General features: G+C 52.9%; 2 protein-coding genes across 2 annotated transcripts; both read right to left on the reverse strand.

Moving 5' to 3' along the window:
- Positions 1–1,652: 1,652 nt before the first annotated feature.
- LOC109286515 (sperm acrosome membrane-associated protein 4) lies at positions 1,653–2,597 on the reverse strand. Its single transcript, XM_019500874.2, has one exon. The coding sequence runs from the start codon at positions 2,074–2,076 to the stop codon at positions 1,693–1,695; it is 384 nt and encodes a 127-aa protein (XP_019356419.1). The 5' UTR covers positions 2,077–2,597; the 3' UTR covers positions 1,653–1,692.
- Positions 2,598–3,524: 927 nt separating this feature from the next.
- Positions 3,525–5,477, reverse strand: FAM83E (family with sequence similarity 83 member E). The gene is made up of 3 exons (XM_006266526.2): positions 5,025–5,477; positions 4,579–4,746; positions 3,525–3,653 (listed from the first exon to the last, which is right to left on the reverse strand). Exons 1-3 carry the CDS (start codon positions 5,466–5,468, stop codon positions 3,525–3,527), a joined length of 741 nt encoding a protein of 246 aa, XP_006266588.2. The 5' UTR covers positions 5,469–5,477.
- Positions 5,478–14,062: the final 8,585 nt, after the last annotated feature.

Consider the following 14,062-nt stretch of genomic DNA (forward strand, 5'->3'; position numbering starts at 1 on the left):
TGCGAAGCAGCAGATCACAAGGCAGCCAACCACTGCAACCACTTCTGGGAGCACCGCTCCCTGACTGGTGCTCACACAGGGGGCACCAGCTCTCCTGCCTGCCCCCCCTGCCCGTCACCTAAGTGGCAAGCATGGCCAGTCAGGGGATGCACTGGTGCTCTCAGGGGGTGCATATGCACCCCCCTGCACCCTTTACACATCACCACTGCCCCTATGTGCCCTGCCCAGATTACAATCTCTCTCCCCAGGACACAGGACTCTGCTCCAGGATGCCTGCTGCTTCCACCTCCAGACTCATCCAGACCCTCCCTCATCCATTTCACACAGAGCCCTCCCCTCACACTGACAGCCAGATAGATCCAACCATCTCAGATGCTATAGCCAGAAGACACCAATGGCACATCCAGATATGTGTGGACGTTTTATTTGGAAAAGGTTTGGTTTGGAAAAGGTGTGGAAAAAGGTGAGTTGGCTCCTTGAAAGTGACAGGAGTCAGGCTGATGACAAGGGAGGCAGCGGTGTATGGACACCTAACTGAGCAGCAGGGGTCCCAGACAATGTGTTTCGACCAGTGTGTGTCCTGTGTCAGGAGTGCCCTGTGGCAATGCAGGAACCTCCTGTTATACAGGCACACCGAGCTCAAGGAAACAGACTGTGTTAAAATGTTTCTGAGTGAACTTCAGTCCTAGCACTGGAAATCAATGAGTGCGGATGGAGAAGACGTAGCCAATTTCATCTGGAAAAGCAACACTTGGCACAGGTTGTTCAAAGACCACCCCGGGAGGGGAAGTAGACAAAGAGAACAAAGACAACAGAGATGCTACTGGACCTGGAGACAGTGAGAAGGACTACAACAGGATCAGCAGCAGCAGGACTGACAGCAGCATCAACAGCGACAGCAAAAGAATGTAAACCCCAAATCAGGGTTTGGACTAAAGGACTGGGATTTGGGTAGGTGAGGGTGGAGGGAGGGTGTGCAGGGGCATAGGGGATTGGGTGAGTTTATTGTAATGGGAAGCGCAGGTTTCTTAATGCAGTTTTAAGATGTGTGATGGAAATCTTATGATAGAGGATGGATACATATAACTCTCTCCCTATATATAGAAATATATTTTAATAATAATTAAAAAAAAAAATGCATGGACGTTTGGTTCTCCAGAGAAGATCCATGCCACACACACTTTGGCGCACAGCAAGTTGCCCCAAGTGGGGTAGGGGAGGCTGGGGCCAGCACTGAGCTGACCCTAGCAGCCTTACCTGCAGTCCTGGGAGCCTTCCAAGGCTGCAGCAGCAGTAATTCTGCCATGCAGAGCCTGGCCAGCCCCCGTAGCACAGCTCTGGGCAGCCCTGAGCATGCACTGGCCGAGTGTACGTTGCACAGTTGTTTTTATTTATCCTCAATTTTTTTTTGACCTCTGGATATCCAGGGGTCAAAAAAATCTGTGGGAAAAAAACCCAGCGCAGCACACGCTCTTGCAGCATGGAGGACACCAGACTGTGCAGTATGTGGTGCTGCAAACATGTTGCAGCACCGCATACCACACAACCGCACTCATTTGGACGCACCCCAAGTGTCCATGCCTTCCCTCCTGCCCCCTCTCCCAATGCCCCAGTGCCACACAAAGCCACACCAGCCATCCACCTCTCTAAGGGTTTTTATTAGATCCCAGTCCCCCTCTCTCCTGGGCAGGCTCAGGGGCGCCCCAGCAGGAAGGCGAGGCCCAGTGCCAGGAGCAGGCCAAAGCCAGGCAGGCGGGGCAGGGCAGTGCCTGCATTGCACAGGGCCCCTTTGCAGCACTGAGTGACCAGGCTGTAAGTGACACCCATGTGGGTGATGGGGTGCTCCTTGCCACAGTTGATAGCTCTGGTACAGCCCTTGTTCTGCACCACAGAGACACCCAGGGCCACACCACGGCCCACAAAGCAGTCCTCATCATTGTCGCAGCTCATGAGCGTGCTGGGGCATTTCTGTGATGATGTCACCTCACAGAAGTAGCAGTCCTTGAGGCTGGCCCCAGGCACTGCATTCAGCACCAGTGCCAGTACCAACAGTAGCAGCATTAAGGGCCGGGACATGGGGTATAAGATGTGGAGCTGAATTTTCACACTGCAAAAGGACAGGATGCGTGGCTGGGCAGTAGGCAGGGATTTCTCTGTTCCAGGAAGGGTACAATCGCAGACCAGGTCTCCCTGCTCCAATGAGGTCAAAACCAGGTCCCAGTTAACCCAGTGGGTCGGAACCAGGGCCTAGACTGATGTCTTTCTGCTCACAGGAGGGCAGATGCAAGTCCTAGTTATTGGATCTGGACTCCAAGATGTGGCAGCAGCAGAACCAAGTTTCAGTCTTCCCAGCCCACTGAATTCAGAACCAGGATCTGGACTGGGCCTGCCACAATGCCAAAACCAAGCTCTGGGTCCAAGTCTCCAGCTCCTGTGGCACCAGAAGCTCTTCCCAGTTAATGGATCTGGATTTCAAAGCAGATTCCCAGTTCCAGCAGACTTTGAACCGGATCAATCCAATCTCAGCAACTCTGGAACAAGGATCTGGGGCCCGAGCTCCAGAAAACCAAGGGTCTGGCACTCTCTGGACTTCTCGCAGGTCCAGAGAACACAGCAGGGAAAAAGCTAGATTTATTGACTTAACAGCAATGACTTCACAATGGTCAGCATGAATCTCATTGGCCAATTCCAGGGACAGGAGAACCAACTGATATCACTACAGTGATATCATAGTGGCCAGTGACCTCAGCGTAAGGTCACACTGAAGGAAAAGTAAGTGCAGGAACTGGTATTATAAAGAGGGGGGTCTAGTGAGTTTGAACAGTGGAGGCTGGGAGCCTGGATACCTGGGTTCTAGCCCCAGTTCTGAGAACACAGTAGGGTCCTAGTGAGTTAGAGCAGGAGGATCCTGTCCCTGGATCCAAACCTCACCTAATGTATGGCCTGGACGGCAAGTCCCATGGAGGACAAAGACCCTGCTGCCATTTCCACATGGCACAGTGAAGCAGGAATGTCAGTCCTCCGAGTGAAAGGAAAACGCCACAGAAGGCACAGACCCTGCAACCCATGTCCCTCTCCAGGCCCCCCAAGTATGCTACAGTCCTTACTCCACCTCTGCTTCAACCCTACTCCAACCCTTCCTACCTTGGAGCCCCCTCTCCATATGAACCAACAGGGTTTGTTCTCAGCCCAGTGCTTAGCCAAACAGGTCTTCCCCTATAGCACAATCCTGCCTCCATTAGCACCAAATTGCAGTGATCAAGGCATGAATGGGACATGGAGAAGATATCACCTTGCACTAGAGAGTCTTGAAATAAAAGGATCCCTTACCTAGGCCACCTCAGGGATGGAGCATGTAAAAAAAAAAAAAAAAAACAAAAATTGGTTGTACAGGAACACCCCCACCACCACCACACACACACACACACACACGCACACCCTACCCCCTGCACTAAGATGCATCCATCTCCGGGATGAAACAATATTAGAAGCCCCATTGTACCCATGCCAGGTGTGAATCTTCCCTACCTGTAGCTTCCAGTAATCACCACATTCCCATCGATCAGGATAAATTTCTCCTTCAAGGCCCCTGTTGCTTGCTTGCCCTGGTGGCTCTGGAAGGTACAGCCTCCTAGGACCCAGACTCGGAGGTTCTGCAAACAGGGTGAAAAGAACAGTTATCGGAAACAAGGCCATGCTCAGAGGGTCCCACCCCAACCCCCCAAGCAGATGTAGGGACACCCTAACAACCCAGACCCCAACCACAAACCAGTCTCACCACCCCTCTGCCCTCTAGTCCTCCCCTCTGGGGCACTGGCCCCAATCCAGCCCAGGGTAGGACTCTGCTTGGCTCAAGAGGGAGGGATGAAAGAGGGACCTTTCTCCTCTAGAAGGTGCCAGTTCAGACCCAGCCTGACTTTGCATTCACTACAGCCTGGTCTTCTGTGTAGTATCCAGCTTATGAGAAAACTCTCAGTTGAGTTTGGGACGGATGCACCAACCACAGTGCAGACCACAAGAGGGGCCAATAGGGAGTGCTGTGCTGCAAGGGCTCAGTGGTGTGCATTGTGTTGTAGATGGCAGGGTGGAGGGCATTCAGGGCACAGCATATTTGAAGCAGAGGCCATAGGAGCTCGGTGGCAGGGGGAAGGCACAGTGCCGTGGGTGATGGGGCAGAGAGCACTGAGTGGGAAGAAGGGCTATGCTGTGGGGTAGATGGGTTGTGTGCATGAACGCCACATGCCCCCGGAAGCTGGAGGGGCATGGCAAGCTCCTGCAGGCAACGGCAGCGGTAAGCGGGGAGCTCCTGCAGGCAGCCACAGCACTGTTGGTGGCAGGGCAGGAGGGGATGGCAAGTGCCAATCACCGCGGATGCCGCTGGCAGTGTCAGCGACAAAGTGGGGGGGGGGAAGGTGAGCAGCAACCACCCACAGGTGACACCGGCAGTGTCAACATTGCCTTTTCACAGGGGGTGCACCACCATGCTCAGGGGTGCACATGCACCCGCATTCACCCCCTACACATAGCCAATGGTTGTATGATTATTACCATGGGTCAGGGACCTGGGGGTGCCCATACCTCCATGTAGCAAATGTTGAGGCAGGCTTTCTCTGCCATGCTGAGGAAGGCAGCGAGGTGCTGCTGACAGAGGATGAGGTAAACAGGGACTCGGCGGCTCATCGCTGCATCGTGCAGGTCTGAGAGGATGTCAGGGTCAGTAAAGATATCCATCACTATGGCAACCACCTGGGAAGTACCAGAGAGAGAAATCAGGACATCTCCTTCATGGGGCACTGCCTCCCCACTCCAGGATCAGGAACTGGGCCTTTCCCTTTTAGGGGCCACCAGCCCCAGAGAAGGAGCACTGAACCCCTCAGCTATGGCTCTATCCTACTACACTTTACCACCTCCCAGAGATGGGATGGAGCTGCAACATCCTGGCTCCCAGCCCCCCGCTTTAATCCACTAGGCCCCACTCCCCTCCCCAAGCTGAGACAGAACCCAGGTGCCCAGGCCCTCGGTACCTTGGTAGCCTGCTGAAGTCTCCTACGCACCAGCTCCTTGACTTTGGGGGCCTGCTCAGCTGGCGGGTGGGTGTAGATCTCAGCCTGAGTGATGCCCTTCCAGGCACTGTCCTGAGGCCATCCCAGATCGAGGTTAGGGGTGGGTTCCTCAGAGCACTCGGGCCAGTAGCTGAGGCTGGCATCATCAGCACCATCTCCATCCCAGGCACCAGCAGGCTCATTTTTGTCCTGTGCCACCTCCAGGAGACTATGCAGCTCCACTTTAGAGAGGAAGGGACGTAGCTTGTCCCGTTCCAGGTGCTGGGTGTAGGCAGCAATCCCTTCACCCAGAAGGGCCTCCACTGCCAGGCGCTGCCCCTCCGAGTAGAAGAACTCGGGGCTGGACTCGGTGATGGGGGTCATCGGCCCATCGTCCTCCAGGCAGCGCAGCTGAGAGGCTGCCATGTGCACAGGGTGGGGGGACAGCGATAAGGGGAGATGTATACCCCCTTGGCTGGGGTAAGCAAGTACACGTGTGCGCGTGCGCGCGCGCACACACACACACACACACACACACACACACACAGCTACCCCACCAGTCCCCCTTGAGATGTAGGCACACTTCTGCATCTAATCCCAAGACAGGCCCTTAGATACACACACATAGATCTCCCCAACATGCACACTAAGAAAGGTGGACACTAAGATCCCCCTGAAGCAGAAGGGGTGCAGATGTGTGTTTAATATCCCACACACAAATGCCACATGAACAGCTTTATCCACTCCATACATGGATAGACAAAGATAATCCCTCATGCACACCCGCATACAAGTGTGTCCTACACCCACACAGAAATAAAGACAAGCCCTCGCTTAGGCACATGGAAAGACCCTCAAGTCCACAAATGCCCTTCCACATAGGGTTAAGCCCTTCACCTCAAATACACAGACCTACACTGCTATCCCATCACACATATACAGAGGTTTCCTTCACTCAGATACACAAGCACCCACATGCAGAGCTATCCTACAGAAGCACATAGACTCCCCACTCCTCTCACATATGTACACATACACACAGAGTCCTTGAACGGACCTATAGAGGTACACATCCAAGTATGTCACCTAGGCACAAAGACGGACACTCTCAAGTCCACAAATACCCTTCACACAGATACAGAGTCACACATATACAACACTCACACAGGCTGATACATACACAAAACCCCTCACACAGTCATCCCTGAATAGACACAAATACAGGGTAGGGTCTAAACTTCAGGGTTTAGTCTTTAGGGTCTTGCCGCACACCTGCCCTCCACCCTCCTTTCCTTTCCAATCCTCCTCTGTTCATGAGTCAGTCCCTGCTTCTCCCCATCTGTCTTTCACCCAGTCAGTCTCCTCTCATCACCCATTAAAACAACAGCTGAAGTGGAGCTCCTGTCATGCCAGTGCTGCCCAGATGCAGAGAAAGTGATGATCCCTGCGGGGGGGGGGCTCAAAACCCGCCTGTTTGTCCGTCCTGTTCCCTTCTCCTCTTTCACAGTTGCAGATGTCTCCTCCAGGCCCAGCCTCTTATCTCAGTGCAGGGCTTGGGCATCCCAGCTCCAGATCAGTCCTGAGAGACAAGCAAAGGCCCCAGTGCCCAGCTGTCCTGAGTGGCCCCATCCACAGTCCCTACCACAGTCAGCATCGGTGGCAGCTGGAAGGACCAGCTGTAGGTTCAGGTGCCAGCTTAGGTCTGAGGGGTCAGGGGTCTGATTTCTTCGTCTTCACCACAGATGACTTCAGGCAAGTCACTTTGCCATAGTGTGCCTCGGTTTCCCCATCTCAAGATCCAGCCCTGCCTCACTGCTCGAAATTATCAGTGGTCCAGACAGGGAGATGAGCAATTCCTCTGCCCCCAGCTGTGGAGACTCAGGAGGCAATCACCCTAGGGGAGTAGAGGAGGAGGAGTGTCCTAAGTCAGAATTGAGCTAGGACAGGAGAAACAGGGAAGCCCTGCTCTTCTCTTTCCTGCCATGGCCGCTGCTCCTGCTATGCAGCAGGTGACCATGGAAGCTGCGATAAGGTTACAGCTTAGCATGTGGTTTTGGCTCCTTCCTTCATTGCAATTTGCTTTACTAGCTCTATGAAGAGCAGGAAGCATGGCATAATGGTTGGGGAGGAGGGAGGGGCGACAGCCCAGACTCCTGAGCTCTATTCCAGCTCTGGTGGGAAGTGGGTTAAAGCAGGAGAGGTGCTGGGAGCTGGATTCTGTTATGGACTGTGAGACCTGACCCTCAGGGTCTCACCTCTCACAGGGGGGAGGATGCTATCACTTGTCTTCCAGTCCGCTCCATGTCATGAAGCCCTCCCCTTCTTGCTTTCCTGCACATGCCTTCTCAATGGAGGTCATCATCCCCCCTCCTCCTCAATCCCCCAACCTTAACCTAGGCAGAAGGTCTTGGCTAGGAACACACATCACACATCACTTAGATAATTGCTTCCTCCCTTGACACACACAGGGAGGAAAGGGCAGGGAGAAAGGTTTTATAACCCCCTCATTGAATGTATCTAGGGAGCATGGAGAACAGGGAGAATGAGTCATAACAGAAAGCAAGAGTCCTGGCTCCCAAGCCGCTGCTCTAAGCCACCAGCCCCACTCCCTCCCCCAAGCTGGGATAGATCCGCAGCCTCCAGGCTCTCAGCCACCCTGCTTTAACCCACCTCCCCTCCTGCAACTGGGGATAAACCACTGGTTCCCAGCCCCCTCTGCCCTAATACTATGGACCCCACTTCCCTCCCAGAGCTGAAGCTATTACCAAGGCCTCCTGACTCCCGGCCCCCCCTGCCCATATGCCATAGACCCCACTTCCCTCCCAGAGCAGAAGCTATCTTACCCAGGCATCCTGGCTCCCAGTGCACCTCCCTGCCCCCAGGATCCGGGTTTATATCCTTCTCTCTCCCCCTCTCCCTCTCCTGCTCCCTTTTGCTCTTTCACCTGTTAAATCCTCCCCAGCCAGGCGCTGTCCATTTAATGCTTCATTCCAGCCGGACTGTCCTTTCTGGGGTGGGATTTTTCATTCCGTCTTTCCCACCTGGCAACCGACGCTGCCGCACCTGCCAGCTGGCACCAGGACACACCTGGGGAGGGCCACTGTGGGAGGAAGTAGTCCTGGGGAACTGGCTGTCAGGGAAAGCAGAGCCTGGCTGCTAATTTACCCTGCCCCGTGAGCAAACAGCAGGGCTGGGCACCAGCAGGTTGGTGAGTGGACCACCAAGGTGGGGGTGCCAGCTCCCACCACACTTCCCAAAAGGATGGGCAGCCTGGAGCAAGCTACCAAATGTTACTGTATTGTACATGTTGCATGTTTCTATTTTTTTTTTTTTTTTTTGGGGGGGGGGGGGAGGGGAAATCAAGAAAAGGAAAAAATATTCAGGTTGGGTTGACCCAGCTAACCCAAACCTAAAAATCCACAGCCCCCCTCAAAAGAAAAATCAAAGAACCAAATAAACAGCAGCAACAAAAACACCACAAAACCAGAAAGCCCTCCCCCACCCACCCCAGATTGCCTTGTTGGCCAAAAGGATTCAAAACAAAATCTTTATTACAAGTATTTTTAACATCCCTTTTTTTACAATCATTATCAAATGACTATTCCAATTAAGCAAAAATTGAAACTGAGACATTGTTTTGAAATGAAAATTTGAAAGGTTTACTTTTGAGGGATTTTTTTTCCTTTGGAACTCACTTTTTAATCATTTTAAGTACATTTTGGAAAACAAATCATCATTTTGCAACCAAAAATAACCCTCCATCAAAATGTTTCACTTTTAGATGAGCCTAAGTGTCTTTTTATAAATGAACTTGAGCAAATTTTTAAGAAAAAATTTCACCTAGAAACAAAAAAAAATGATGCCTTTTGTGTTAAACCCTTTTTCACACTCCCTTTTGTTGCTATTAGATTTAGGTGAATTGAGAAACATTATTTCAAAACAGAAAATTGAATTTTTACTTCTATTTTTAAAACAGGGATTCAAAGGTTTTGTTTCTAATTTGCATAACCTCAGTGAAAATAAATGTTCACTTGGGAAAGAACAGATCCAAAATTACCCAACTCTAAGCACTGTGACCAGCATTCCCTCTACGCTGTGCGGCGTGTGCGACCGCGCAGGCGCACCTGGCACCGCAGCATGAGCGCGTCCGCACAGCCGCACACACCACGCATCTTAGAGGGAACACTGATCGTGACCATAATGCACATGGGGAAACTGAGGCACAAAAAGAGGTACTGATTTTTCCCCCAGTTCCCAGACACCCTTGGAGCAATGCCAGAAATGGAACCCAGGCCGCCTCAATCCCAGGCCTATTGTATCCTCACAATGCCATGCCATTTATCTATTATCCAACTGAGCCAGACACTGTGCATTAAGATGTTCTTCTAGCCTTGTTGACTGATCCAGTATTTAGGGCCTTTCCAGGCTTCCTTCTCTGGGAAGAGAATTAATTTATAGCCACTGGTACACATCCTAGCTTGGTATTATAAATGAGCTAAAAGGCCTACCCCTCTCTGAACAAAGAAAGAACAAGAAACATTTGGGAATTCCTTAGTAATTCCCCCATTGGCCTCCCAGCAAGCCCTGATGTCCTCAAAGAACACCATTTCTCTGCTCCCTCTTTGGGACACCCTCACAACAGCCTCTGGCTGTTGGTCAGCTTCTTCCCTCTCACATGCAGTCCCAGGGAAGGCCCTGTTATTTCTGTTTAGCCTTCACCACATGACCAATTACCTTGGGCACTGACTTCTCTTGCTTCCAACTCCCCCCCCCCCGCTAGCAAGCCTCCTCACAGTATCCACTTAACTTGAAAGAAGAAAGCCAATATTAGCCAGCTGCACAACTGTGTATAAATCAAAGATGCACTCAACATGTACTTACATGGCTCCGTACATTGCCCCAGTGCTAGCAATGATCGCCCTCAAGCCCTAGTTGCAGATCAGCCTGCCACTGCGCTAGGCATTAGACGTTCAGAGAACAGACCAGTCCTACGGTGCTGATGGTCGAAGCAACAGCAGATGCACACACACTTAGGAGATGTCCCCAAAAGCCATGAGATGCTGCTGGTGAAGCTGTTATGTGCAGCCAGTGCTGAGATACTTTGTGTAGGTGTTGCAGCAAAAGAAGGATCCAGGAGATGAAGAGCTGTTTTACAGAGGACTCTTTCACTGGCTGAGGCAGCATAAGAAAAGGGGGCAGGAGGAATACTGTATTGAACATCAGACAGAAAGGTTCTTGAAAACCCAGCAGAGGATGAGAAAGAGCCACTCATGACCTACAGGAGGGTAGAGCATTGGACTGGGATGGGCCACCCAAGACAGTGAGCCTTCTCTCCTGTGTCCACAGGTGGCCATTTGCCTGAAGACCCCTAAATATCATCCCCTCTAACCTACTACATAACAAGTCACAAAGCACGCAACACCCCAAACATCCTCCTATACATCACAGACAGCAGGGTAACACACTGGAACAAAAATTAGTAGATGGACAGATGTGTAGAAGGTCCCAGGAAAAGGACCAGGCCTCATTGCTCTAGCAGGCAAAACCCCCCACAATGGGTGTGTCTACACATATGATCAATGTGCAGAATAAACTCCAACACTTATTGCCCTGGATCTTTTTCATGTGCAGGCAGTGGCGATGTGTAGGCAGTGCATGTGCACCCCCTGAGACCACCAATGCACCCCGTCAGGCCATACTCCCTGTTTAGCCAGCAGGCAGGGGGGCAGGTGGGAGCACCAGTGCCCCTCCTGCAAGTGCCAGCCGGGAAGTGGGGCCATCAGTGAGATCAGGGCACAATCAGCCACTGGGGGCTCCCCCCGGTTGCTGACTCGAGGCACCCATCACCCATGCATACAGGAGCCCACGTGTAGATTTTGCCCCAGCTGGCTGGGGCACAGGGTTTCTCAGTGTGGGGATAGCTGGTTCAGCCAGCCAGGGTAGCATCTACACTTGCGTGTCTGTGCATGAAAAAACTCTGCAGCAGGGTAGTACTTGTATTTTACACAACCTTACTGTGGAGTTTACTAGTTTTATGCGCCCTAAGAGGGGTGCACATGTAGACACCAAAACATTTACTGAGCTGTCAATTAGCCAAGTGTGCAGTAAACATCTCATATAGATGAGTCATCTGTGCCAGCATGACCTGGAGGAGCAACTCCTTCCTGGTGCCAATCCTAGTAGCTGGTTTGAGCCTGTGGAAAAGTGGAAGACCTTCCAACCACATCCCTGGGGATATCTAAGCACAGGTAATAGTCTGTCAAATCCTTGACCTCTCACTACAGCCAGCATCCACAGGTCAGTCTGTTTAGCTGATCAGGTGAGAAAACTGAGGGATGGAAAAATTATTGTCTTAGGGCCTTCCTAGGGAGGGGATTCTGCGTGTTTCCATCTGGAGAAAAAAGGCAAGGGGAAAAAACTGCCCTCAACACTCTGAGGTCAGAGAGAAGCTGATTCTGGCTAGTGATAAAGCCCTACTTCTACCCAGCTAGGGGGATTCGCCATCAGAAAGCACCCTGATGGGACTGGGAGGGAAAGTGCCCAGAAGACATTTTAACCTGGAGGAAATAACAGGAAGACAGAAGGAGCTGAGAAAGGTGGGAGGCTCCTCCTTTCCCTCTAGGGACAGACATTACATCTAAACCGGTTTAAGTGATCAGAAATTGGTTTCAACCTGTAACAGAACAGATGTGTAGCACACACAAACCAGTTGGAAAATGGCTGAAACAGGTTTGAGATAAGCCTGGTTGAATGTAGTTTCAGACTTAACTGATTTGGCTCAAACCAGTTTATGCCATGTCTGGCCCAGACTCCTTGCTGGTGCAAGTTAAACCAGAGACCCCCAGCATCCCAGCATGCTCCCTGAGCTGGGCAGGCTGCTCTGCTCCAGCCACAGGGCTGGCCCCTCCCCTCCGCTCTCTAGCTAAGCAGGGACCAGTGCTAGCAGACACTGGCCAGCATGGCTTCATTAAGGCAAAGTGGGCACAGAGGGGGTTAATTCTTCCCTCCTTCCCCTCCGCAGCCCAGGTCAGCCTGTCTGATGGGGATCAGGGGAGGGAGCTGCAATGGTGGTCCCCAGAGCTGGCAGCCCCTGGCTGCATGGGAGAGGAGGAAGGAATTAACCCTTCTCCCTGCCTTTGGCACACCTTAACGGGGGGTCTGTTCTGGGTAGGTTGACCTCCAGGGTGGGGAGGGGGGGCTCTGTTCCATGCTTGGGGGTGACTCTTGCCCCTCTTCCCAAGGTGGGAAGGGGGAACTCTGAGGTGCCAGATATGGATTTTTCCTCCTCTTTCCCTTCCCCCCACCGCCACCTCCAGGGGCTCCATGCGATACTGCCCAGCCCCAGAGCAGGGACAGGGGCAGGAGGAGGCTCTGTTCTATGCTGGGGGGAACATCTCCCCCTCCTCCCTCCAGAGGGGCTCAGCTGGACAGGGTGGAGGTGTAGGGACCCTCACACATTCCCCCCATGGCTGCAACCCCCCAGTGCCCGGCAGCAACAGCAGCAGGCAAGGACATCAGGAGCCTGTTCTCCACCATTGCCAGCTGCAAAGCACTCTGCTGGAGTGGAGGGAGCCCCATCCCTGCTTCCCCGCAGAGTCCAGCCCAGGGTTTCCCCTCTGTGAGAGTGGAGCTGCGGGCAAGCAGCATGGAGCTGTGGGGGTAGATGCAGCCAGACTGCTCAGGGCTGCACTCCTCACACCCAGCTCAGCGCTGGCTGTCTCAATCCCCCCACTCCACTCTCAGAGGAGAAGCCCCAGCTGCGCTGTGGGGAAGCAGGGACAGAGCTTTGCAACTGGCAATGAGGGAGAAAAGGCATCCATACACCCACCCCCTGCCAAGCTGAGCTGTGCTCCCGCTGCCCCTCTAGGAGGAGGAGGGGAAAGAGTTCCCTCCCCCCAGCATGAACAGAGCCTCCCCCTGCTCATAGAGCTCCCCCACATCCTGTGGCAATAGGGGTGAAGCAGGAGGAAGTCCCTCTGGGGACTGGCAGCCTCACAGAGCCCCCCTCCCTACCCCACAGTGCCAGCACGGAGGAGGGAGAACCCCCCCACCAGCAAACAGGGCCCCTCTCCTGGCCCCACTGCAGAGAGGGAGGAGAGGGGAAAGAGTTCCCCTCTGGGACCAGGCAGCCCTGTGTGACCAGATTTCTTCTGGCTCTCAGGAGCTAGGAGCAATGTCCCCCTCCTCAGCAAAGCTTCCCTGTGGAGGGGAAGGGAGGGCTGCTCTAGCACCCATAGGCTTCTGACCTGAGCCACTGCAGGCATATGCCGAACATCTATCCACTTGTAAATCAGTTCAGCCAAGCCAGGTTAGACTAACCTGCAAAGACTGAATGAATTCAAGCTCGGGCTTTTTGAATATCTGTCCCTAACTTAGTCTAGATCTCAGAAAAACTGGCCACAAAGAAGGGGAGATGAAGAGGGAGGCAGAAGTCAGCTATGGGACCCTCATCCAGCATGCTCATGGGCAGGGTTTGGGCCTGGAGGACTGGGGAGAGCCAAGCTTTCAACATGCTTCTCAAACAAGGAGGGGAGGGAGAGCAGGGGGGACACAGGGGGAGTGAAAAATGAGTGGTAACCATGGGGACATGTCTGTCCCTGGACACTCAGTGTAAAAAGCTGGTTCACAAACCTAGCCAGGAAGGGGACACAGAGACAGGACAAAAGGGCTCCAGGAATTCAGAAAATTGTCAGGAAGCAACTGTGCAACACCCACCTCCCACACAGAGATAAGAGGAACAGGCCAAACCAGTCTGGCTAGCTCAGGAACCTGCTACCCCTGCACCAGTGCCAGCCCACTTTCACCCCTGACTTCTACCCCTGGGACAGCTCCCCCCCCCGCCACCCCCCAAAGAAGCCTCCTCAAACCCACTTCTTCCCAGTGAACTGGGGTGACAAGGAACACAGTTGACAGCCCATAGGTTGCAAGCGAGGCCATTGTGCTCAAGTTGCAGATTCCCAAAAAACTTTGAATTGCTGCAAGGACAAAAGGAAAGAAAGCACCCCTTCCCACAAACTCTC

The sequence above is a fragment of the Alligator mississippiensis genome, chromosome 5 (assembly GCF_030867095.1).
Source record: "Alligator mississippiensis isolate rAllMis1 chromosome 5, rAllMis1, whole genome shotgun sequence".
Taxonomy (NCBI): domain Eukaryota; kingdom Metazoa; phylum Chordata; order Crocodylia; family Alligatoridae; genus Alligator; species Alligator mississippiensis.